At 39.7% G+C, this 24,404-nt stretch overlaps 1 protein-coding gene across 1 annotated transcript in view; it reads left to right on the top strand.

Moving 5' to 3' along the window:
• Positions 1-10,553: 10,553 nt before the first annotated feature.
• The window catches only part of LOC128746705 (histone H1.2-like), a 96,838-nt gene continuing 82,987 nt past the window's right edge, over positions 10,554-24,404 (top strand). The window contains exon 1 of the mRNA XM_053843935.1: positions 10,554-10,598. Within this exon, the coding sequence (XP_053699910.1) occupies positions 10,554-10,598 (45 nt within the window). The remainder of the gene's footprint in view (positions 10,599-24,404) is intronic.

Genomic DNA, 24,404 nt, shown 5'->3' with positions numbered 1-24,404 from the left:
GCTTCAGAACATGAAATTTTCACCTCCCACTATAGCAGAAAGGGTCTTTCTAGTAGTTGCACATCAAATCTAAGCTGTCGAAAGTGTTTTTCCAAAGTTATCAACATTTTTATGTTTGGCGTTTCGGAATCGACCTTATCTCAGGCTGAAAACGCGTTTCATGCATTGTGCCATAACTTTGCAGGGAAGCTTCAGAACATGAAATTTTAACCTCCCACTATAGCAGAAAGGGTCTTTCTCGTAGTTGCACATCAAATCTATGCTGTCTGAAGTGTCTTTCCAAAGTTATCAACATTTTTATGTTTGGCGTTCCGGAATCGACCTTATCTCAGGCTGAAAACGCGTTTTACGCATTGTGCCATAACTTTGCAGCGAAGCTTCAGAACATGAAATTTTCAAATCCCACTGTAGCAGAATGGGTCTTTCAAGTAGTTGCACATCAAATCTGAGCTGACTGAAGTGTTTTTTGAAAGTTTTCAGCATTTTTATGTTTGGCGTTCCTGAATCGACCTTATGTCAGGCTGAAAACACGTTTTTTGCATTGTGCCATAACTTTGGAGGGAAGCTTCAGAACATGAAATTTTAACCTGCCACTATAGCAGAAAGGGTCCTTCTAGTTGTTGCACATCAAATCTAAGCTGTCTGTAGTGTTTTTCGAAAGTTATCAACATTTTTATGTTTGGCGTTCCGGATCGCACCTTATTGAAAACGCCTTTTCTTCATTGTCCCATAACTTTGCAGGGAAGCTTCAGAACATGAAATGTTCACATCGCACTATAGCAGAAAGGGTCTTTCTGGTAGTTGCACATCAAATCTAAGCTGTCTGAAGTGTTTTTCCAAAGTTATCAACATTTTTATGTTTGGCGTTCCGGAATCGACCTTATCTCAAGCTGAATACGCGTTTTCTGCATTGTGCCATAACTTTGCAGGGAAGCTTCAGGACATGAAATGTTCACCTCCCACTATAGCAGAAAGGGTCTTTCTAGTAGTTGCACATCAAATCTAAGCAGTCTGAAGTGTTTTTCGAAAGTTATCAACATTTTTATGTTTGGCGTTCCTGAATCGACCTTATCTCAGGCTGAAAATGCGTTGTCTGCATTGTGCCATAACTTTGCCGGGAAGCTTCAGAACATGAAATGTGCAAATCCCACTATAGCAGAAAGGGTCTTTCTGGTAGTTGCACATCAAATATAAGCTGTCTGAAGTGTTTTTCCAAAGTTATCAACATTTTTATGTTTGGCGTTCCGGAATCGACCTTATCTCAGTCTGGAAACGCGTTTTACGCATTGTGCCAAAACTTTGCAGGGAAGCTTCAGAACATGAAATGTTCACCTCCCACTATAGCAGAAAGGGTCTTTCTGGTAGTTGCACATCAAATATAAGCTGTCTGAAGTGTTTTTCCAAAGTTATCAACATTTTTATGTTTGGCGTTCCGGAATCAACCTTATCTCAGGCTGAAAAGGCGTTTTCTGCATTGTGCCATAACTTTGCAGGGAAGCTTCAGAACATGAAATTTTCACCTCCCACTATAGCAGAAAGGGTCTTTCTAGTAGTTGCACAACACATCTAAGCTCTCTGAAGTGTTTTTCGAAAGTAATCAACATTTTTATGTTTGGCGTTCCGGATCGCACCTTATTGAAAACGCCTTTTCTGCATTGTGCCATAACTTTGCAGGCATGATTCAGAAAATGAAATTTTCACCTCCCACTATAGCAGAAAGGGTCTTTCTAGTAGTTGCACATCAAATCTTAGCTGTCTGAAGTGTTGAACCAAAGTTATCAACATTTTTGCGCTTGGCGTTCCGGAACCCACCTTATCTCAGGCTGAAAACGCGTTTTACGCATTGTGCAATAACTTTGCAGGGAAGCTTCAGAACATGAAATGTTCACCTCCCACTATAGCAGAAAGGGTCTTTCTAGTAGTTGCAAATCAAATGTAAGCTGTCTGAAGTGTTTTTCCAAAGTTATGAAAATTTTTATGTTTGGCGTTCCGGAATCGACCTTATCTCAGGCTTAAAACGCGTTTCACACATTGTGCCATAACTTTGCAGGGAAGCTTCAGAACATGAAATTTTCACCTCCCACTATAGCAGAAAGGGTCTTTCTAGTAGTTGCAGATCAAATCTAAGCTGTCTGATGTGTTTTTCCAAAGTTATCAACATTTTTACGCTTGGCGTTCCGGAATCAACCTTATCTCAGGCTTAAAACGCGTTTCACACATTGTGCCATAACTTTGCAGGGAAGCTTCTGACAATGAAATTTTCACCTCCCACTATAGCAGAAAGGGTCTTTCTAGTAGTTGCACATCAAATCTAAGCTGTCTGAAGTGTTGAACCAAAGTTATCAACATTTTTGCGCTTGGCGTTCCGGAACCCACCTTATCTCAGGCTGAAAACGCGTTTTCTGTATTGTGCCATAACTTCTCAGGGAAGCTTCAGAACCTGAAATGTTCAAGTCCCACTATTGCAGAAAGGGTCTTTCTAGTAGTTGCACATCAAATCTAAGCTGTCTGAAGTGTTTTTCCAAAGTTATCATCATTTTTATGTTTGGCGTTCCGGAATCGACCTTATCTCAGGCTGAAAACGCGTTTTACGCATTGTGCCATAACTTTGCAGGGAAGCTTCAGAACATGAAATGTTCCCCTTCCACTATAGCAGAAAGGGTCTTTCTAGTAGTTGCACATCAAATCTAAGCTGTCTGAAGTGTTGTTCCAAAGTTATCAACATTTTTATGTTTGGCGTTCCGGAACCCACCGTATCTCAGGCTGAAAACGCGTTTTCTGTATTGTGCCATAACTTTGCAGGGATGATTCAGAACATGAAATGTTCCCCTCCCACTATAGCAGAAAGGGTCTTTCTAGTAGTTGCACATCAAATCTAAGCTTTCTGATGTGTTTTACCAAGGTTATCAACATTTTTATGTTTGGCGTTCCGGAATCGACCTTATCTTAGTCTGAAAACGCGTTTTTCACATTGTGCCATAACTTTGCAGGGAAGCTTCAGAACATGAAATGTTCACATCCCACTAAAGCAGAAAGGGTCTTTCTAGTAGTTGCACATCAAATCTAAGCTGTCTGAAGTGTTTTTCCAAAGTTATCAACATTTTTATGTTTGGCGTTCCGGAACCCACCTTATCTCAGGCTGAACACGCGTTTTCTGCATTGTGCCATAACTTTGCAGGGAAGCTTCATAACATGAAATGTTCACCTCCCACTATAGCAGAAAGGGTCTTTCTAGTAGTTGCATATCAAATGTAAGCTGTCTGAAGTGTTTTTCCAAAGTTATGAACATTTTTATGTTTGGCGTTCCGGAATCAACCTTATCTCATGCTTAAAACGCGTTTTCTGCATTGTGCCATAACTTTGCAGGGAAGATTCAGAACATGAAATTTTCACCTCCCACTATAGCAGAAAGGGTCTTTCTAGTAGTTGCAGATCAAATCTAAGCTGTCTGATGTGTTTTTCCAAAGTTATCAAAATTTTTATGTTTGGCGTTCCGGAATCAGCCTTATCTCAGGCTGAAAACGCGTTTTACGTATTGTGCCATAACTTTGGAGGGAAGCTTCAGAAAATGAAATTTTCACCTCCCACTATAGCAGAAAGGGTCTTTCTAGTAGTTGCACATCAAATCTAAGCTGTCTGAAGTGTTGAACCAAAGTTATCAACATTTTTGCGCTTGGCGTTCCGGAACCCACCTTATCTCAGGCTGAACACGCGTTTTCTGCATTGTGCCATGACTTTGCAGGGAAGCTTCCGAACATGAAATTTTCACGTCTCACTATAGCAGAAAGGGTCTTTCTAGTAGCTGCACATCAAATCTAAGCTGTCTGAAGTTTTTTTTCGACGGTTATCAACATTTTTATGTTTGGCGTTCCAGAATCGACCTTATCTCAAGCTGAAAACGCATTGTCTGCATTGTGCCATAACTTTGCAGGGATGATTCAGAACATGAAATGTTCCCCTCCCACTATAGCAGAAAGGGTCTTTCTAGTAGTTGCCCATCAAATCTAAGCTGTCTGATGTGTTTTACCAAGGTTATCAACATTTTTATGTTTGGCGTTCCGGAATCGACCTTATCTTAGTCTGACAACGCGTTTTTCACATTGTGCCATAACTTTGCAGGGAGCTTCAGAACATGAAATGTTCACATCCCACTAAAGCAGAAAGGGTCTTTCTAGTAGTTGCACATCAAATCTAAGCTGTCTGAAGTGTTTTTCCAAAGTTATCAACATTTTTATGTTTGGCGTTCCGGAACCCACCTTATCTCAGGCTGAAAAGGCTTTTTCTGCATTGTGCCATAACTTTGCAGGGAAGCTTCAGAACATGAAATGTTCACCTCCCACTATAGCAGAAAGGGTCTTTCTTGTAGTTGCACACCAAATCTAAACTGTCTGAAGTGTTTTTCCAAAGTTATCAACATTTTTATGTTTGGCGTTCCGGAATCAACCTTATCTCAGGCTGAAAACGCGTTTTACGCATTGTGCCATAACTTTGGAGGGAAGCTTCTGAAAATGAAATTTTCACCTCCCACTATAGCAGAAAGGGTCTTTCTAGTAGTTGCACATCAAATCTAAGCTGTCTGAAGTGTTGTTCCAAAGTTATCAACATTTTTATGTTTGTCGTTCCGGAACCCACCCTATCTCAGGCTGAACACGCGTTTTCTGCATTGTGCCATAACTTTGCAGGGAAGCTTCAGAACATGAAATTTTCACGTCTCACTATAGCAGAAATGGTCTTTCTAGTAGTTGCACATCAAATCTAAGCTGTCTGAAGTTTTTTTTCGACGGTTATCAACATTTTTATGTTTGGCGTTCCGGAATCGACCTTATCTTAGTCTGAAAACGCGTTTTACACATTGTGCCATAACTTTGCAGGGAAGCTTCAGAACATGAAATGTTCACATCCCACTAAAGCAGAAAGGGTCTTTCTAGTAGTTGCACATCAAATCTAAGCTGTCTGAAGTGTTTTTCCAAAGTTATCAACATTTTTATGTTTGGCGTTCCGGAATCGACCTTATCTCAGGCTGAAAACGCGTTTTCTGCATTGTGCCATAACTTTGCAGGGAAGCTTCATAACATGAAATTTTCACCTCCCACTATACCAGAAAGGGTCTTTCTTTTTTTGTAATATTTTATTTTACATTTTACGTAATAGAAAACACAAATCACATTGCAGTATATTATTCACTCGAGTGTGGTCTCTAGTATACGTTTATATAACTGACAAACCACAAATTATAATACACATCTGTATATATATACCACAGGACAACAATGAAAACATGAAAAACAAAAAACAAAGACAAAAACAACCACCCAAAAAAATAAATAAATAAAAAAAGTTGCTGCACTTTAGATTAAGTGATCTATTTATTCTTTGACGATCATCCATGACAGACATCTAGACGAGTTACACAGATGTCTTTACTGGGATGAAAGGTAATCAAAAAAAGGTTGCCACACTTTCTTAAACGTCCTAATTTTCCCAAGTCTTTCAAATCTTATTTCTTCTATATGCAACAGATTAGCCATGTCAATTAGCCATAAGTCAACTGATGGTGCTGCTTCCTTGTTCCACATCATCAATATATTTTTTTTCGCAATAATACTTCCGTACCAAAATGCACGGGTCTTAAGACGGCCTAGGTCTGCAAGTTGTTCTGACCAGCCTAAGATTGCAGCTTTGGGATCAGGTTCTATATTGCACCTCAAAATCTCAGAATGAATTTGAAAAATACGGGTCCAAAAATTCCTCAGTTTTGTGCAGGACCAAAACATGTGGGTCAGTGTACCATCACTCTGATGACACTTAATACATCTTGGGGAGGAATCTGGGTAAAACGAATGTAATCTAACCCGAGAGTAATGCAATCTATGAATAACTTTAAATTGGATTAATTGATGTCTGGAATTTATTGAGCATGTGTGTATAGCCTGCAGACACTTCAGCCAGGTCTCATCTGATATCTCTACGCCTATTTCAGTTGCCCATGATGTTCTTTGATGTTGTGTCGACGTATCTGGCTGTTCTGAAAATGCATTGACGAAGCGAGAGACCAGGCATTTTGCATCCGGCTTGCTCATCATCAGTGACTCTATGCAGTGAGGGGGATCATCGGTTTCAAAATTAGTTATGAGAGTTTTAACATAATTTCTAATTTGTAAATATCTGAAGAAGTGCGATGCCAGAAGTGAGAATCTATCTTGGAGCTGGGTGAATGATGAGAATATATTATCAACATATAAGTCCCAAATGTTAACCAGTCCTTTACTTTTCCAAATCAGAAACACAGGATCTGAGAGTAAGGAAGGGAATGCATGATTATAACAAATGGGGGCGGCTCGGTTGAATTGCTTTACATCCAGGGCTTTCTTTATTTGCTGCCATACCTTCAAAGAGTTTTCCATAATGAAACCATATTTTTTGGAAGAGCCTGTATTCCCCTTTGGAGCATACAGCAAAGCTGGGAGGGAAGTTCCTTTAATGTTTTGTTCAATGGTCAGCCACGATGGGGTTAAATGCGTTGGAGCTTCAGGAAATGCTTTCTGCCAGTAAGTCAGCGCACGACATATTGCGGCCCAGTAGTAATGCTGAAATATTGGGTGTGCGAGGCCTCCCAAATGCCTTGCTTTGCATAGATGTTTTTTCCCAATTCTGTGGGTTTTATAGCCCCAAATGAAGGGAAGAATTATTGAGTCAATTTTTTTAAAGAATGTTTTCGGTAAAAATATAGGTATATTTTGAAATATGTATAGACATCTTGGCAATGAAATCATTTTTATTGCTGCAATTCTTCCGATCATTGATACTGGAAGTGTCCGCCAGTATTCAATATCATTTTTCAGTTTATCCACTAAATTAGCATAATTATTTTTGAATAAAAGATTTGGATCTTTGGTAATTGAGGTGCCAAGATATTGTATTTGCGTTGATATTTTAAATGGAAGATTTTTTATAAACTCTTTGTTTAATCCACTTCCCAAAGGCATAAATTCAGATTTCTGCCAGTCGATGGTATATCCTGAAAACTTCCCAAAGTTTTTTATGAGATTTAACAGGACTGGCATTGCTTGCTCTGCCTGAGAAAGGAACAAAACAACATCATCAGCATACAGGGAGATATTATGATTTATATTGCCGAGGTGTATCGGAACAATTTCCGGTGTGTTTCTGATGCTGGCAGCTAAAGGTTCTATACATAAAGGGAACAGAAGAGGGCTGAGGGGGCACCCTTGTCTTACTCCACGCTCAAGGATAAAAGGGGGAGATTTCTGTGAGTTAGTGATGATTGATGCTACCGGGCAAAGATAGAGCATTGTTGCAAGTTGCTACCCAGGCCAAACTCCTTGATCACCATCCGCATAAACCTCCACTCTATCTGGTCGAACGCTTTTTGGGCATCGAGAGCAAGAACTGCAGCTTTTGACTGCTTATCCCATTTGTGATATACTATATTCATCAGTCTGCGCACATTAAAAAATGAGAACCGTCCAGGGATAAACCCCACTTGATCTGGATGTATAAGCGTGGAGATGTGCTCATTTAATCTATTGGCTAATATCTTTGTGAATATTTTGAAGTCGCAGTTCAGCAATGATATTGGTCGATACGATGACATGTCAGTGTTGTCTTTATCTTTTTTTAGTACGAGTGAAATATTGGCCCTATAGAGTGATTCTGGTAGTTTTTTATTCTTAATTGACTCCTTGTACATTCTAAGAAGAAGGGGTGCTAAATCATCTGCAAATGTTTTATAAAATTCTACACCAAAGCCATCGGGACCTGCTGCCTTACCATTTGGGAATTGCTTTATAGCTGTAAGAACCTCTTGTAGGGTTAGTTCAGCATTTAGTTGACATTGTCTGTGAGCATCTAATTTTGGAAGAAATTGGGACTGCAAAAAACTAAGAATGTCTTGATCAGTCCTATCATGTTGGGAGGAATATAACTGTGCATAATACTTTTTAAAACATTCATTAATCTTATGATGATCAGTGATCAGGTATCCTGCAGAACATTTGATTTTATGGATTGCTCGGCTGGCCTGTGCACCTCTAAGCTGTCGAGCCAGTAGTGAGCTAGGCTTGTCGCCTAGTTCAAATTGCTTGTGTTTTATTTTCAGCAAGAGAGTGCTAACGTGTTTGGAAAGAATACTGTTATATTCTTGTTTTAATCTAGCAACCCTTTTTAAATTTTCACATGATACTGTCTCTCTGTACTGCTTTTCAGCTTGTTTTAGTTCCCGGTCTATTTCCGTGAGTCGAGCTGTTTTCACTTTCTTTTGCATGGCTTCGTATGCTATTATGACACCTCTCGTCACTGCCTTGAAGGCCTCCCATATTACTGAGTCTGAGACGCTGCCTGTGTCATTAAATTCTAAATAATCACGAATACTGCCTGAACAACTCTCCACAAATGTTTCATCATTAAGCAGATTGGGGTTAAAGCGCCAAGTGTAAGGTGCCCGTTTCCAGCCCACATCTATATTGATGATTATTGGACTATGGTCTGAGATTAATATGTTTCCATATTTGGATGAGGCAACTTCAGTCATCAATTTGCCATCAATGAGGAAGAAGTCAATTCTTGTATATGTTTTATGGACAGGAGAGAAGAATGAGTAGTCTCTCCCATCCGGGTGATGTGCCCTCCATATATCAACTAGGTTATATGTTTTCATTATATTATTTAATACAATGGTGGAGTCCGATGGTTTGCTCTGACGAGTTGAGGATCTGTCCATGTTAGTGTCAAGTACACAGTTGAAATCCCCACCAACTATCAGATTAGTTGATGATATATGTAAAATATTATTGAACACACCTCGGAAAAATCCTGGATTATCAAAATTTGGGGCATAAATGTTGAGTAGAGTTACATGTAATGCTAGAATCCTTCCGGTTATGATTAGGTAGCGGCCATTTGGGTCATTTTGTGTTGAAATATGCTGAAAGGGAATATCCTTACCAATTAGTATTGCTACACCGCGGGATTTGGCCGAGAATGTGGATTGGAAAATATGACCGTTCCATCTATGTTGTAACTTCAAGAAATCTTTGTGTACTATATGGGTTTCTTGGAGAAAAACGATGTCAATGCGTAAGGATTGTATGTGGGAAAATACTTTGGCTCTTTTTGTTGGGTTGTTTAAACATTTGACATTCCAGGAGCATATATTTATATTGTTCTTTGTGGCTGAAACTACATCTGGTCTCGTCATGTCAACACAAAAGTTTCCGTGTCAAAATGTTGATCTTGATCAATAAAGACATCCTATTAGTGCAACATCTCAATGAAAAAAAAAAGAAAAAAACAAACAGAATTCCCCAACTTCTCCCTCCCCAGAACATAACAAACACCCATTTTAGAAGACACATTGGATTCAGCCTGACTGCAGCACTCTAAAGTCAAGAGTAACAACTAACAAATACAGAACTCAAGCCTCTCCACTTCTATTAAATATCTATTAGCATAGTCTCCAATATTCATGTTATTTTCATGAATTATCAAGTTCTTTAGATGGTACATGAAGTTAAAAAAAAATTAATAAATAAAGAACGAGAGGCCAAAGAAAAAAAAAAATAAATAAAATAAAGAAAAGGCAGCATAAATGCAGCAACGTGGCATTACTGGTTATAAACAAGGATAGAACAATGTATCTGGAACCGACCCAACAAAACAGCATTATAAAACTCAGAACAGGCAATATCACGATTATTATAACTCGTCAAATAGTAATTTCGTGACACACACGTATGCGAAGAGATACTCACGCCAGTATTACCAACTTAAACTGTCCACTTTATATTCTACCGCTCTTCATTGCTGACATGTCGCAGAAGTGTTCTCCGTCGATGTCTGTCGTGGCTGAATGTGCTTATCGACATACTCCTCGGCCTCAGTGCTGGAGTTAAATATCTTGGTGTCACCGTGGTGCGTGAGAATTAAACGAGCCGGAAAAAGAAATCCGTGTCTTAGTCCAGCTTGTCTCAAAACTCGTCGGATTCCATCGAATTCCTTTCGGTCTTTGATCACTTCTGCAGGCAGGTCCGGGAAGATGCTGATCCAATGTCACTCGTAACTCAGCAGCGTTTTGGACCGAGCCATTTGCAGCACTCGCTCTTTCACTGGGTCGTGGTGTAGTTTCGCGATAATGATGCGAGGTTTGCTGGACAGTCGGCCCACGCGATGCGCTCGGTCAATCTTAATCCCGTGAGGAAAGTTGTCCGTTCCCAGTAATAGTTCTATGACAAACGCCGTCGGGGAGCCGTTTTCTGCCTTTTCCGGGATTCCCATTATTTTTATGTTCTGTCTCCTCGACCGAGCCTCTAAATCACAGAGTTTCGTGTTCAAGCTCCGGTTAAGCGACGTCAGCCGTTCACAAGTTCCCTCCAAGTCAGCAATGCGTGTCTCGTGGTCGTCCCGAGCGCCCTCCAGTCCGGTTATTCGGGCTGAGTTTTCAGATAATGCTGCTTTTACGGCATTGAGTGACAACATCAATCCATCGAATCTGTTGTCCATCTTTTTGTCCATCTGTCTAATTGCTTCAAGTATAGATGACGAAGTATTTTGCGACGTGGCCTCATGAGCCGGCGAGCCCTGTGGGCTAACCCTGGCTAGCTCGTCAGAGTGGCGCTCCTCTTCATCTCTCAAGTGCAAGTCCGACTCAGCGGGCAACTTTTTCTTGCCTTTGACAATCTTGTCTGCCACTTTTTTGTATTGTATTAAATGGTGGAGATATGTATTTTATCTAAATATGCAAAGTGGAGGAGCCGAGGAAAAACACGACTTACGCCATAGCCTGCTCAGTAGCGAACCCCAGAAAGGGTCTTTCTAGTATTTGCTCATCAAACCTAAGCTGTCTGATGTGTTTTTCCAAAGTTATCAACATTTTTATGTTTGGCATTCCGGAATCGACCTTATCTTAGGCTGAAAACGCGTTTTACGCATTGTGCAATAACTTTGCAGGGAAGCTTCAGAACATGAAATGTTCACCTCCCACTATAGCAGAAAGGGTCTTTCTAGTAGTTGCCAATCAAATCTAAGCTGTCTGAAGTGTTTTTCCAAAGTTATCAACATTTTTATGTTTGGCGTTCCGGAATCAACCTTATCTCAGGCTGAAAACGCGTTTTCTGCATTGTGCCATGACTTTGCAGGGAAGATTCAGAAAATGAAATTTTCACCACCCACTATAGCAGAAAGGGTCTTTCTGGTAGTTGCACATCAAATCTAAGTTGTCTGAAGTGTTTTTCCAAAGTTATCAACATTTTTATGTTTGGCGTTCCGGAATCAACCTTATCTCAGACTGAAAACGCGTTTTCTGCATTGTGCCATAACTTTGCAGGGAATCTTCAGAACATGACATTTTCACCTCCCACTATAGCAGAAAGGGTCTTTCTAGAAGTTGCACATCAAATCTAAGCTGTCTGAAATGTTTTTCCAAAGTTATCAACATTTTTATGTTTGGCGTTCCGGAATCAACCTTATCTCAGGCTGAAAACGCGTTTTACGCATTGTGCCATAACTTTGCATGGAAGCTTCAGAACATGAAATGTTCACCTCCCACTATTGCAGAAAGGGTCTTTCTAGTAGATGCACATCAAATCTAAGCTGTCTGAAGTGTTTTTCGGAAGTTATCAACATTTTTATGTTCGGCGTTCCAGAATCGACCTTATCTCAGGCTGAAAACGCGTTGTCTGCATTGTGCCATAACATTGCATGGAAGCTTCCGAACATGAAATTTTAACCTCCCACTATAGCAGAAAGGGTCTTTCTAGTAGTTGCACATCAAATCTAAGCTGTCTGATTTGTTTTTCCAAAGTTATCAACATTTTTATGTATGGCGTTCCGGAATCTACCTTATCTCAGGCAGAAAACGCGTTTTACGCATTGTGCCATAACTTTGCAGGGAACCTTTAGAACATGAAATTTTCACCTCCCACTATAGCAGAAAGGGTCTTTCTAGTAGCTGCACATCAAATCTAAGCTGTCTGAAGTGTTGTTCCAAAGTGATCAACATTTTTACGTTTGGCGTTCCGGAACCCACCTTATCTCAGGCTGAAAACGCGTTTTCTGCATTGTGCCATAACTTTGCAGGGAAGCTTCAGAACATGAAATTTTAACCTCCCACTATACCAGAAAGGGTCTTTCTAGTAGTTGCACATCAAATCTAAGCTGTCTGATGTGTTTTTCCAAAGTTATCAACATTTTTATGTTTGGCGTTCCGTAACACACCTTATCTCAAGCTGAAAACGCGTTTTCTGCATTGTGCCATAACTTTGCAGGGAGGCTTCAGAACATGAAATTTTAACCTCCCACCATAGCAGAAAGGGTCTTTCTAGTAGTTGCACATCAAATCTAAGCTGTCTGAAGTGTTTTTCCAAAGTTATCAATTTTTTTTTATCTTTGGCGTTCTGGAACCCACCTTATCTCAGGCTGAAAACCCGTTTTCTGCATTGTGCCTTAACTTTTCAAGGGAGCTTGAGTACATGGAATTTTCACCTCCCACTATAACAGAAAGGGTCCTTCTAGTAGTTGCACATCAACTCTAAGCTGTTTGAAGGGTTTTTCCAAAGTTATCAACATTCTTATGTTTGGCGTTCCGGAATCGAGCTTTTCTCAGGCTGAAAACGCGTTTCCTGCATTGTGCCAAAACTTTGTAGGTAAGCTCCAGAACATGAAATTTTCAGCTCCCACTATAGCAGAAAGGGTCTTTCTAGTAGTTGCACATCAAATCTAAGCTGTTTGAAGTTTTTTTTCCAAAGTTATCAACTTTTTCATGTTTGGCGTTCCGAAATCAACCTTATCTCAGGCTGAAAACGTGATTTACGCATTGTACCCTAACTTTGCAGGAAAGCTTCAGAAAATGAGATTTTCAATTCCCACAAAAGCAGAAAGGGTCTTTCTCCTACTTGCACATCAAATATAAGCTGTCTGAAGTGTTTTTCGAAAGTTTTCAACATTTTTATATTTGGCGTTCCTGAATCGACCTTATCTCAGCCTGAAAACGCGTTTTCTGCATTGTGCCATAACTTTGCAGGGAAGCTTCAGAACATGAAATTTTAACCTCCCACTATAGCAGAATGGGCCTTTCTAGTAGTTGCACATCAAATCTTAGCAGTCTGAAGTGTTTTTCCAAAGTTCTCAACATTTATATGTTTGGCGTTCTGAAATCAACCTTATCTCAGGCTGAAAACGTGTTTTCTGCATTGTGCCATAACTTTGCAGGGAAGCTTCAGAACATGACATTTAAACATCCCACTATAGCAGAAAGGGTCTTTCTAGTAGTTGCACATCAAATCTAAGCTGTCTGAAGTGTTTTTCCAAAGTTATCAACATTTTGATGTTTGGCGTTCCGGAATCGACATTATCTGGGGATGAAAACGCGTTTTCTGCATTGTGCCAAAACTTTGTAGGTAAGCTCCAGAACATGAAATTTTCAGCTCCCACTATAGCAGAAAGGGTCTTTCTAGTAGTTGCACATCAAATCTAAGCTGTTTGAAGTTTTTTTCCAAAGTTATCAACATTTTTATGTTTGGCGTTCCTGAATCGACCTTATCTCAGGCTGAAAACGCGTTTTCTGCATTGTGCCATAACTTTGCAGGGAAGCTTCAGAACATGAAATTTTCAACTCCCACTGGAGCAGAAAGGGTCTTTCTAGTAGTTGCACATCAAATCTAAGCTGTCTGAAGTGTTTTTCCAAAGTTATCAACATTTTTATGTTTGGCGTTCTGGAACACACCTTATCTCATTCTGAAAACACGTTGTCTGCATTGTGCCATAACTTTTCAGGGAAGCTTCAGAACATGAAATGTTCGCCTCCCACTATACCAGAAAGCGTCTTTATAGTACTTTCTCGTGAAATCTAAGCTGTCTGAAGTGTTTTTCCAAAGTTATCAACATTCTTATGTTTGGCGTTCCGGAATCAACCTTATCTCAGGCTGAAAACGCGTTTTACGCATTGTGCTATAACTTGGCATATAGCTTTAGAACATGAAATTTTCACCTCACACTATAGCAGAAAGGGGCTTTCTAGTAGTAGCAGATTAAATCTAAGCTGTCTGAAGTGTTTTTCCAAAGTTATCAATATTTTTGTGTTTGGCGTTCCGGAATCGACCTTATCTCAGGCTGAAAACGCGTTTTACGCATTGTGCCATAACTTTGCATAAAGCTTCAGAACATGAAATTTTCACCTCCCGCTATAGCAGAAAGGGTCTTTCTAGTAGTTGCACATCAAATCTAAGCTGTCTGAAGTGTTTTTCCAAAGTTATCAACATTCTTATGTTTGGTGTTCCGGAATCAAACTTATCTCAGGCTGACAACGCGTTTTATGCATTGTGCCAAAACTTTGCAGGGAAGCTTCAGAACATGAAATTTTCACCTCCCACTATAGCAGAAAGCGTTTTCTAGTATTTTCTCGTGAAATCTAAGTTGTCTGAAGTGTTTTTCCAAAGTTTTCAACATTTTTATTTTTGGCGTTCTGGAACCCACCTTAACTCAGGCTGAAAACGCCTTTTCTGCATTGTGCCATAACTTTGAAGGGAAGCTTCAGAACATGAAATCTTCACCTCCCACTATAGCAAAAAGGGTCTTTCTAGTAGTTGCAGATTAAATCTAAGCTGTCTGAAGTGTTTTTCCAAAGTTATCAACATTTTTATGTTTGGCGTTCTAGAACCCACCTTATCTTAGGCTGAAAACGCGTTTTCTGCATTGTGCCATAACTTTGCAGGGAAGCTTCAGAACATGAAGTCTTCACCTCCCACTATAGCAGAAAGCGTCTTTCTAGTACTTTCTCGTGAAATCTAAGCAGTCTGAAGTGTTTTTCCAAAGTTTTCAACATTTTTATTATTGGTCTTCGGGAACCCACCTTATCTCACCCTGAAAACGCGTTTTACGCATTGTGCCATAACTTTGCATAAAGCTTCAGAACATGAAATTTTCACCTCCCGCTATAGCAGAAAGGGTCTTTCTAGTAGTTGCACATCAAATCTAAGCTGTCTGAAGTGTTTTTCCAAAGTTATCAACATTCTTATGTTTGGTGTTCCGGAATCAAACTTATCTCAGGCTGACAACGCGTTTTATGCATTGTGCCAAAACTTTGCAGGGAAGCTTCAGAACATGAAATTTTCACCTCCCACTATAGCAGAAAGCGTTTTCTAGTATTTTCTCTTGAAATCTAAGTTGTCTGAAGTGTTTTTCCAAAGTTTTCAACATTTTTATTTTTGGCGTTCTGGAACCCACCTTAACTCAGGCTGAAAACGCCTTTTCTGCATTGTGCCATAACTTTGAAGGGAAGCTTCAGAACATGAAATCTTCACCTCCCACTATAGCAAAAAGGGTCTTTCTAGTAGTTGCAGATTAAATCTAAGCTGTCTGAAGTGTTTTTCCAAAGTTATCAACATTTTTATGTTTGGCGTTCTAGAACCCACCTTATCTTAGGCTGAAAACGCGTTTTCTGCATTGTGCCATAACTTTGCAGGGAAGCTTCAGAACATGAAGTCTTCACCTCCCACTATAGCAGAAAGCGTCTTTCTAGTACTTTCTCGTGAAATCTAAGCAGTCTGAAGTGTTTTTCCAAAGTTTTCAACATTTTTATTATTGGTCTTCGGGAACCCACCTTATCTCACCCTGAAAACGCGTTTTACGCATTGTGCCATAACTTTGCATAAAGATTTAGAACATGAAATTTTCACCTCCCACTATAGCAGAAAGGATCCTTCGAGTAGTTGCACATCAAATCTAACCTGTCTGAAGTGTTTTTCCAAAGTTATCAACATTCTTATGTTTGGCGTTCCGGAATCGACCTTATCTCAGGCTGAAGACGCGTTTTCTTCATTGTGCCATAACTTTGCAGGAAACTTCAGAATATGAAATTTTAACCTCCCACTATTGCAGAAAGGGTCTGTCTTGTAGTTGCACATCAAATCTAAGCTGTCTGAAGTGTTTTTCCAAAGTTATCAACATTTTCATGTTTGGCGTTCCGGAATCAACCTTATCTTAGGCTGAAAACGCGTTTTACGCATTGTGCCATAACTTTGCATAAAGCTTCAGAACATGAAATTTTCAACTCCCACTATAGCAGAAAGGGTCTTTCTAGTAGTTGCGCATCAAATCTAAGCTGTCTGAAGTGTTTTTCCAAAGCAATCATATTTTTATGTTTGCCGTTCCTGAATCGACCTTATCTCAGACTGAAAACGCGTTTTCTGCATTGTGCCGTAACTTTTCAGTGAAGCTTCAGAACATGAAATTTTAACCTGCCACTATAGCAGAAAGGGTCCTTCTAGTAGTTGCACATCAAATCTAAGCTGTCTGATGTGTTTTTCGAAAGTTATCAACATTCTTTTGTTTGGCGTGCCGGAACCCACCATATCTCAGGCTGAAAACGCGTTTTCTGCCTTGTGCCATAACTTTGCAGGTAAGCTTCAGAACATGACATTTTCACATCCCACTATAGCAGAAAGGGTCTTTCTAGTAGTTGCACATCAAATCTAAGCTGTCTGAAGTGTTTTTCCAAAGTTATCAACATTTTTATGTTTGGCGTTCCGGAATCGACCTTATCTCAGGCTGAAAACGCGTTTTCTGCATTGTGCCATAACTTTGATGGGAAGCTTCAGAACATGAAATTTTAACCTGCCACTATAGCAGAAAGGGTCCTTCTAGTAGTTGCACATAAAATATAAGCTGTCTGAAGTGTTTTTCCAAAGTTATCGACATTTTTATGTTTGGCGTTCCGGAATCAACCTTATCTCAGGCTGAAAACGCATTTTCTGCATTGTGCGATAACTTTGCAAGGAAGCTTCAGAACATGAAATTTTCACCTCCCACTACAGCAGAAAGGTTCTTTCTAGTAGTTGCACATCAAATCTAAGCTGTCTGAAGTGTTTTTCGAAAGTTAACAACATTTTTATGTTTGGCGTTCCGGAATCGACCTTATCTTTGGATGAAAAATCGTTTTCTGCATTGTGCCATAACTGTCCAGGGAAGCTTCAGAAAATTAAATTTTGACCTCCCACTATAGCAGAAAGGGTCTTTCTAGTAGTTGCACATCAAATCTAAGCTGTCTGACGTGTTTTTCCAAAGTTATCAATATTTTTTTGTTTGGCCGTCCGGAATCGACCTTATCTCAGGATGAAAACGCGTTTCCTGCATTGTGGCATAACTTTGCAGGGAAGCTTCAGAACATGAAATTTTCACCTCCCACTGTAGCAGTAAGGGTCTTTCTAGTAGTTGCTCAACAAATCTAAGCTGTCTGAAATGTTTTTCCAAAGTTATCAACATTTTTATGTTTGGCGTTCCGGAACCCACCTTATCTCAGGCTGAAAACAGGTTTTCTGCATTGTGCCATAACTTTGCAGCGAAGCTTCAGAACATGAAATTTTAACCTCCCACTATAGCAGAAAGGGTTTTTCTAGTAGTTGCACATCAAATCTAAGCTGTCTGAAGTGTTTTTCCAAAGTTAGCAACATTTTTATGTTTGCCGTACTGAAATCAACCTCATCTCAGGCTGAAAACGAATTTTACACATTGTGCCAGAACTTTGCAGCGAAGCTTCAGAACATGAAATGTTCATTTCCCACTATAGCAGAAAGGGTCTTTCTAGTAGTTGCACATCAAATCTAAGCTGTCTGAAGTGTTCTTCCAGAATTATGAACATGTTTATGTTTGGCGTTCCGGAATCGACCTTATCTCAGGCTGAAAACGCGTTTTACGCATGGTGCCATAACTTTGCAGGGAAGCTTCAGATCATCGAATATTCACCACCCACTATATCAGAAAGGGTCTTTCTAGTAGTTGCACATCAAATCTAAGCAGTATGAAGTGTTTTTCCAAAGTTATCAACATTTTTATGTTTGGCGTACCACAATCTATCTTATCTCAGGCTGAAGACGTGTTTTCTGCATTGTGCCATAACTTTGCAGGAATGCTGCCTAATATGAAATTTTCACCTCCCACTATAGCAGAAAGGGTCTTTCTAGTAGTTGCACATCAAATCTAAGCTGTCTGAAGTGTTCTTCCAGAATTATGAACATGTTTATGTTTGGCGTTCCGGAACCGACTTTATCTCAGGCTGAAAACCTTTTTTTCCGCATTGTGCCATAACTTTGCAAGGAAGCTTCAGAACATGAAATTTTAAACTTCCACTGTAGCAGAAAGGGTCTTTCTAGTAGTTGCACATCAAATCTAAGCTGTCTGAAGTGTTTTTCCAAAGTTATCAACATTTTTATGTTTGGCGTTCCGGAATCGACCTTATCTCAGGCTGAAAACGCGTTTTCTGCATTGTGCCATAACTTTGCAGGAAAGCTTCAGAACATGAAATGTTTGACTCCCACTATAGCAGAAAGGATCTTTTGAGTAGTTGCACATCAAATCTAAGCTGTCTGAAGTGTTTTTCGAAAGTTATCAACATTTTTATGTTTGGCGTTCCGGAATCGACCTTATCTCAGGCTGAAAACAGGTTTTCTGCATTGTGCCATAACTTTGCAGGGAAGCTTCAGAACATGAAATTTTCACGACCATCTATAGCAGATAGGGTCTTTCTAGTAGTTGCACATCAAATCTAAGCTGTCTGAAGCGTTTTTCGAAAGTTATCAACATTTTTATGTTTGGCATTCCAGAATCGATCTTATCTCAGACTGAAAACGAGTTGTCTGCATTGTGCCATAACTTTGCATGGAAGCTTCCGAACATGAAATTTTAACCTCCCACTATAGCAGAAAGGGTCTTTCTAGTAGTTGCACATCAAATCTAAGCTGTCTGATGTGTTTTTCCAAAGTTATCAAAATTTTTATGTTTGGCGTTCCGGAATCGACCTTATCTCAGGCTGAAAACGCGTTTTACGTATTGTGCAATAACTTTCCAGGGAAGCTTCAGAACATGAAATTTTCACCTCCCACTATAGCAGAAAGGGTCTTTCTCGTAGTTGCACATCAAATCTAAGCTGTCTGAAGTGTTTTTCCAAAGTTATCAACATTTTTATGTTTGGCGTTCCGAAACCCACCTCATCTCAAGCTGAAAACGCGTTTTCTGCATTGTGCCATAACTTTCCAGGGAAGCTTCAGAACATGAAATTTTCACCTCTCACTATAGCAGAAAGGGTCTTTCTAGTAGTTGCACATCAAATCTAAGCTGTCTGATGTGTTTTTCGTAAGTTATTAACATTTTTATGTTTGGCGTTCCAGAATCGACATTATCTCAGGCTGAAAACGCGTTGTCTGCATTGTGCCATAACTTTGCATGGAAGCTTCCGAACATGAAATTTTAAACTCCCACTATAGCAGAAAGGGTCTTTCTAGTAGTTGCACATCAAATCTAAGCTGTCTGATGTGTTTTTACAAAGCTATCAACATTTTTATGTTTGGCGTTCCGGAATCGACCTTATCTCAGGCTGAAAACGCGTTTCACGCATTGTCCCATAACTATCCAGGGAAGCTTCAGAACATGAAATTTTGACCTCCCACTATAGCAGAAAGCGTCTTTCTAGTAGTTGCACATCAAATCTAAGCTGTCTGAAGTGTTTTTCGAAAGTTATCAACATTTTTATGTTTGGCGTTACAAAATCGACCTTATCTCAGGCTGAAAACGCGTTTTACGCATTGTCCAATAACTTTGCAGGGAAGCTTCAGAACATGAAATGTTCACCTCCCACTATACCAGAAAGGGTCTTTCTAGTAGTTGCACATCAAATCTAAGCTGTCTGAAATGTTTTTCGAAAGTTTTCAACATTTTTATGTTTGGTGTTCCTGAATCGACCTTATCTCAGGCTGAAAACGCTTTTTCTGCATTGTGCCATAACTTTGCAGCGAATCTTCAGAACATGAAATGTTCACTTCCCACTATAGCAGAAAGGGTCTTTCTAGTAGTTGCACATCAAATCTAAGCTGTCTGAAGTGTTTTTCGAAAGTTATCAACATTTTAATGTTTGGCGTTCCAGAATCGACCTAATCTCAGGCTGAAAACGCGTTGTCTGCATTGTGCCATAACTTTGCAGGGAAGCTTCAGAACATGAAATGTTCACCTCCCACTATAGCAGAAAGGGTCTTTCTAGTAGTTGCAGATCAAATCTAAGCTGTCTGAAGTGTTTTTCCAAAGTTATCAACATTTTTATGTTTGCCGTTCGGGAATCAACCTTTTCTCAGGCTGAAAACGCGTTTTCTGCATTGTGCCATAACTTTGCAGGGAAGCTTCAGAACATGAAATTTTCACCTCCCACTATAGCAGAAAGGGTCTTTCTAGTAGTTGCACATCAAATCTAAGCTGTGTGAAGTGTTTTTCCAAAGTTATCAACATTTTTATGTTTGGCGTTCCGGAATCGACCTTATCTCAGGCTGAAAACGCGTTTTCTGCATTGTGCCATAACTTTGCAGGGAAGCTTCAGAACATGAAATTTTGACCTCCCAATATAGCAGAAAGGGTCTTTCTAGTAGATGCACATCAAATCTAAGCTGTCTGAAGTGTTTTTCGAAAGTTATCAACATTTTTATGTTTGGCGTTCCGGAACCCACCTTATCTCAGGCTGAAAACAGGTTTTCTGCATTGTGCCATAACTTTGCAGGGAAGCTTCAGAACATGAAATTTTCACGACCCTCTATAGCAGAAAGGGTCTTTCTAGTAGTTGCACATCAAATCTAAGCTGTCTGAAGCGTTTTTCGAAAGTTATCAACATTTTTATGTTTGGCATTCCAGAATCGATCTTATCTCAGACTGAAAATGAGTTGTCTGCATTGTGCCATAACTTTGCATGGAAGCATCCGAACATGAAATTTTAACCTCCCACTATAGCAGAAAGGGTCTTTCTAGTAGTTGCACATCAAATCTAAGCTGTCTGATGTGTTTTTCCAAAGTTATCAACATTTTTATGTTTGGTGTTCCGGAATCGACCTTATCTCAGGCTGAAAACGCGTTTTACGTATTGTGCAATAACTTATCAGGGAAGCTTCAGAACATGAAATTTTCACCTCCCACTATAGCAGAAAGGGTCTTTCTCGTAGTTGCACATCAAATCTAAGCTGTCTGAAGTGTTTTTCCAAAGTTATCAACATTTTTATGTTTGGCGTTCCGAAACCCACCTAATCTCAGACTGAAAACGCGTTTTCTGCATTGTGCCGTAACTTTTCAGTGAAGCTTCAGAACATGAGATTTTCACCTCCCACTATAGCAGAAATGGTCTTTCTAGTAGTTGCACATGAAATCTAAGCTGTCTGAAGTGTTTTTCCAAATTTATCAACATTTTTTTGTTTGGCGTTCCGGAATCGACCTTATCTCAGGCTGAAAACGCGTTTTCTGCATTGTGCCATAACTTTGCAGGGAAGCTTCAGAATATGAAATTTTCACCTCCCACTATAGCAGAAAGGGTGTTTCTAGTAGTTGCACATCAAATCTAAGCTGTCTGATGTGTTTTTCGTAAGTTATCAACATTTTTATGTTTGGCGTTCCAGAATCGACATTATCTCAGGCTGAAAACGCGTTGTCTGCATTGTGCCATAACTTTGCATGGAAGCTTCCGTACATGAAATTTTCACCTCCCAGTGTAGCAGAAAGGGTCTTTCTCGTAGTTGCACATCAAATCTAAGCTGTCTGAAGTGTTTTTCCAAAGTTATCAACATTTTTATGTTTGGCGTTCCGGAACCCACCTAATCTCATGCTGAAAACGCGTTTTCTGCATTGTGCCATAACTTTGCAGGGAAGCTTCAGGACATGAAATTTTCACCTCCCACAATAGCCGGAAGGGTCTTTCTAGTAGTTGCACATCAAATCTAAGCTGTCTGATGTGTTTTTCCAAAGTTATCAACATTTTTATGTTTGACGTTCCGGAAACGACCTTATCTTAGGCTGAAAACGCGTTTTACACATTGTGCAATAACTTTTCAGGGAAGCTTCAGAACATGAAATGTTCACCTCCCACTATAGCAGAAAAGGTCTTTCTAGAAGTTGCACATCAAATGTAAGCTGTCTGAAGTGTTTTTCCAAAGTTATGAACATTTTTATGTTTAGCGTTCTGAAACCCACCTTATCTCAGACTGAAAACGCGTTTTCTGCATTGTGGCATAACCTTGCAGGGAAGCTTCAGAACATGAAATTTTCACCTCCCACTGTAGCAGAAAGGGTCTTTCTAGTATTTGCACATCAAATCTAAGCTGTCTGAAGTGTTTTTCCAAAGTTATCAACATTTTTATGTTTGGCGTTCTGGAACCCACCTTATCTCAGGCTGAAAACGCGTTTTCTGCATCGTGCCATAACTTTGCAGGGAAGCTTCAGAACATGAAATTTTCACCTCCCACTATATCAGAAAGGGTATTTCTCGTAGTTGCACATCAAATCTAAGCTGTCTGTAGAGTTTTTCCTGAGTTATCAACATTTTTATGTTTGGCGTTCCGGAATCGACCTTATCTCAGGCTGAAAACGCGTTTTCTGCATTCTGCCATAACTTTGCAGGGAAGCTTCAGACGATGACATTTTCACCTCTCACTAAAGCAGAAAGGGTCTTTCTAGTAGTTGTACATCAAATCTAAGCTGTCTGGAATGTTTTTCCAAAGTTATCAACATTTTTATGTTTGGCGTTCCGGAACCCACCTTATCTCAGGTTGAAAACGCGTTTTCTACATCGTGCCATAACTTTGCAGGGAATCTTCTGAACATGAAATTTTCACCTCCCACTACAGCAGAAAGGGTCTTTCTAGTAGTTGCACATCAAATCTAAGCTGTCTGAAGTGTCTTTCGAAAGTTATCAACATTTTTATGTTTGGCGTTCCGGAATCGACCTTATCTCAGGATAAAAAATCGTTTTCTGCATTGTGCCATAACTTTGCAGGGAAGCTTCAGAACATGAAATTTTGACCTCCCAATATAGCAGAAAGGGTCTTTCGAGTAGTTGCACATCAAATCTAAGCTGTCTGAAGTGTTTTTCCAAAGTTATCAACATTTTTTTGTTTGGCGTTCTGGAACCCACCTTATCTCAGGCTGAAAACGCGTTTTCTGCATTGTGGCATAACCTTGCAGGGAAGCTTCAGAACATGAAATTTTCACCTCCCACTGTAGCAGAAAGGGTCTTTCTAGTAGTTGCACATCAAATCTAAGCTGTCTGAAGAGTTTTTCAAAAGTTATCAACATTTTTATGTTTGGCGTTCTGGAACCCACCTAATCTCAGGCTGAAAACGCGTTTTCTGCATTGTGCCATAACTTTTCAGGGAAGCCTCAGAACATGAAATTTTCACCTCCCACTGTAGCAGATAGGGTCTTTCTAGTATTTGCACATCAAATCTAAGCTGTCTGAAGTGTTTTTCCAAAGTTATCAACATTTTTATGTTTGGCGTTCTGGAACCCAACTCATCCCAGCCTGAAAAAGCGTTTTCTGCATTGTGCCATAACTTTGCAGGGATGCTTCAGAACATGAAATGTTCACCTCCCACTATAGCAGAAAGGGTCTTTCTAGTAGTTGCACATCAAATCTAAGCTGTCTGAAGTGTTTTTCGAAAGTTATCAACATTTTTATGTTTGGCATTCCAGAATCGATCTTATCTCAGGCTGAAAACGAATTGTCTGCATTGTGCCATAACTTTGCATGGAAGCTTCCGAACATGAAATTTTAACCTCCCACTATAGCAGAAAGGGTCTTTCTAGTAGTTGCACATCAAATCTAAGCTGTCTGATGTGTTTTTCCAAAATTATCAACATTTTTATGTTTGGTGTTCCGGAATCGACCTTATCTCAGGCCGAAAACGGGTTTTCTGCATTGTGCCATAGCTTTGCAGGGAAGCTTTAGAACATGAAATTTTCGCCTCCCACTTGAGCAGAAAGGGTATTTCGCGTAGTTGCACATCAAATCTAAGTTGTCTGTAGAGTTTTTCCTGAGTTATCTACATTTTTCTGTTTGGCGTTCCGGAATCGACCTTATCTCAGGCTGAAAACGCGTTTTCTGCATTGTGCAATAACTTTGCAGGGAAGCTTCAGGACATGAAATTTTCACCTCCCACAATAGCCGGAAGGGTCTTTCTAGTAGTTGCACATCAAATCTAAGCGGTCTGATGTGTTTTTCCAAAGTTATCAACATTTTTGTGTTTGGCGTTCCGGAAACGACCTTATCTTAGGCTGAAAACGCGTTTTACACATTGTGCAATAACTTTTCAGGGAAGCTTCAGAACATGAAATGTTCACCTCCCACTATAGCAGAAAAGGTCTTTCTAGAAGTTGCACATCAAATGTAAGCTGTCTGAAGTGTTTTTCCAAAGTTATGAACATTTTTATGTTTAGCGTTCTGAAACCCACCTTATCTCAGACTGAAAACGCGTTTTCTGCATTGTGGCATAACCTTGCAGGGAAGCTTCAGAACATGAAATTTTCACCTCCCACTGTAGCAGAAAGGGTCTTTCTAGTAGTTGCACATCAAATCTAAGCTGTCTGAAGTGTTTTTA

The sequence above is a fragment of the Synchiropus splendidus genome, chromosome 15 (assembly GCF_027744825.2).
Source record: "Synchiropus splendidus isolate RoL2022-P1 chromosome 15, RoL_Sspl_1.0, whole genome shotgun sequence".
NCBI classification, from domain to species: domain Eukaryota; kingdom Metazoa; phylum Chordata; class Actinopteri; order Syngnathiformes; family Callionymidae; genus Synchiropus; species Synchiropus splendidus.
This window is presented reverse-complemented; position numbering and strand designations above follow the sequence as displayed.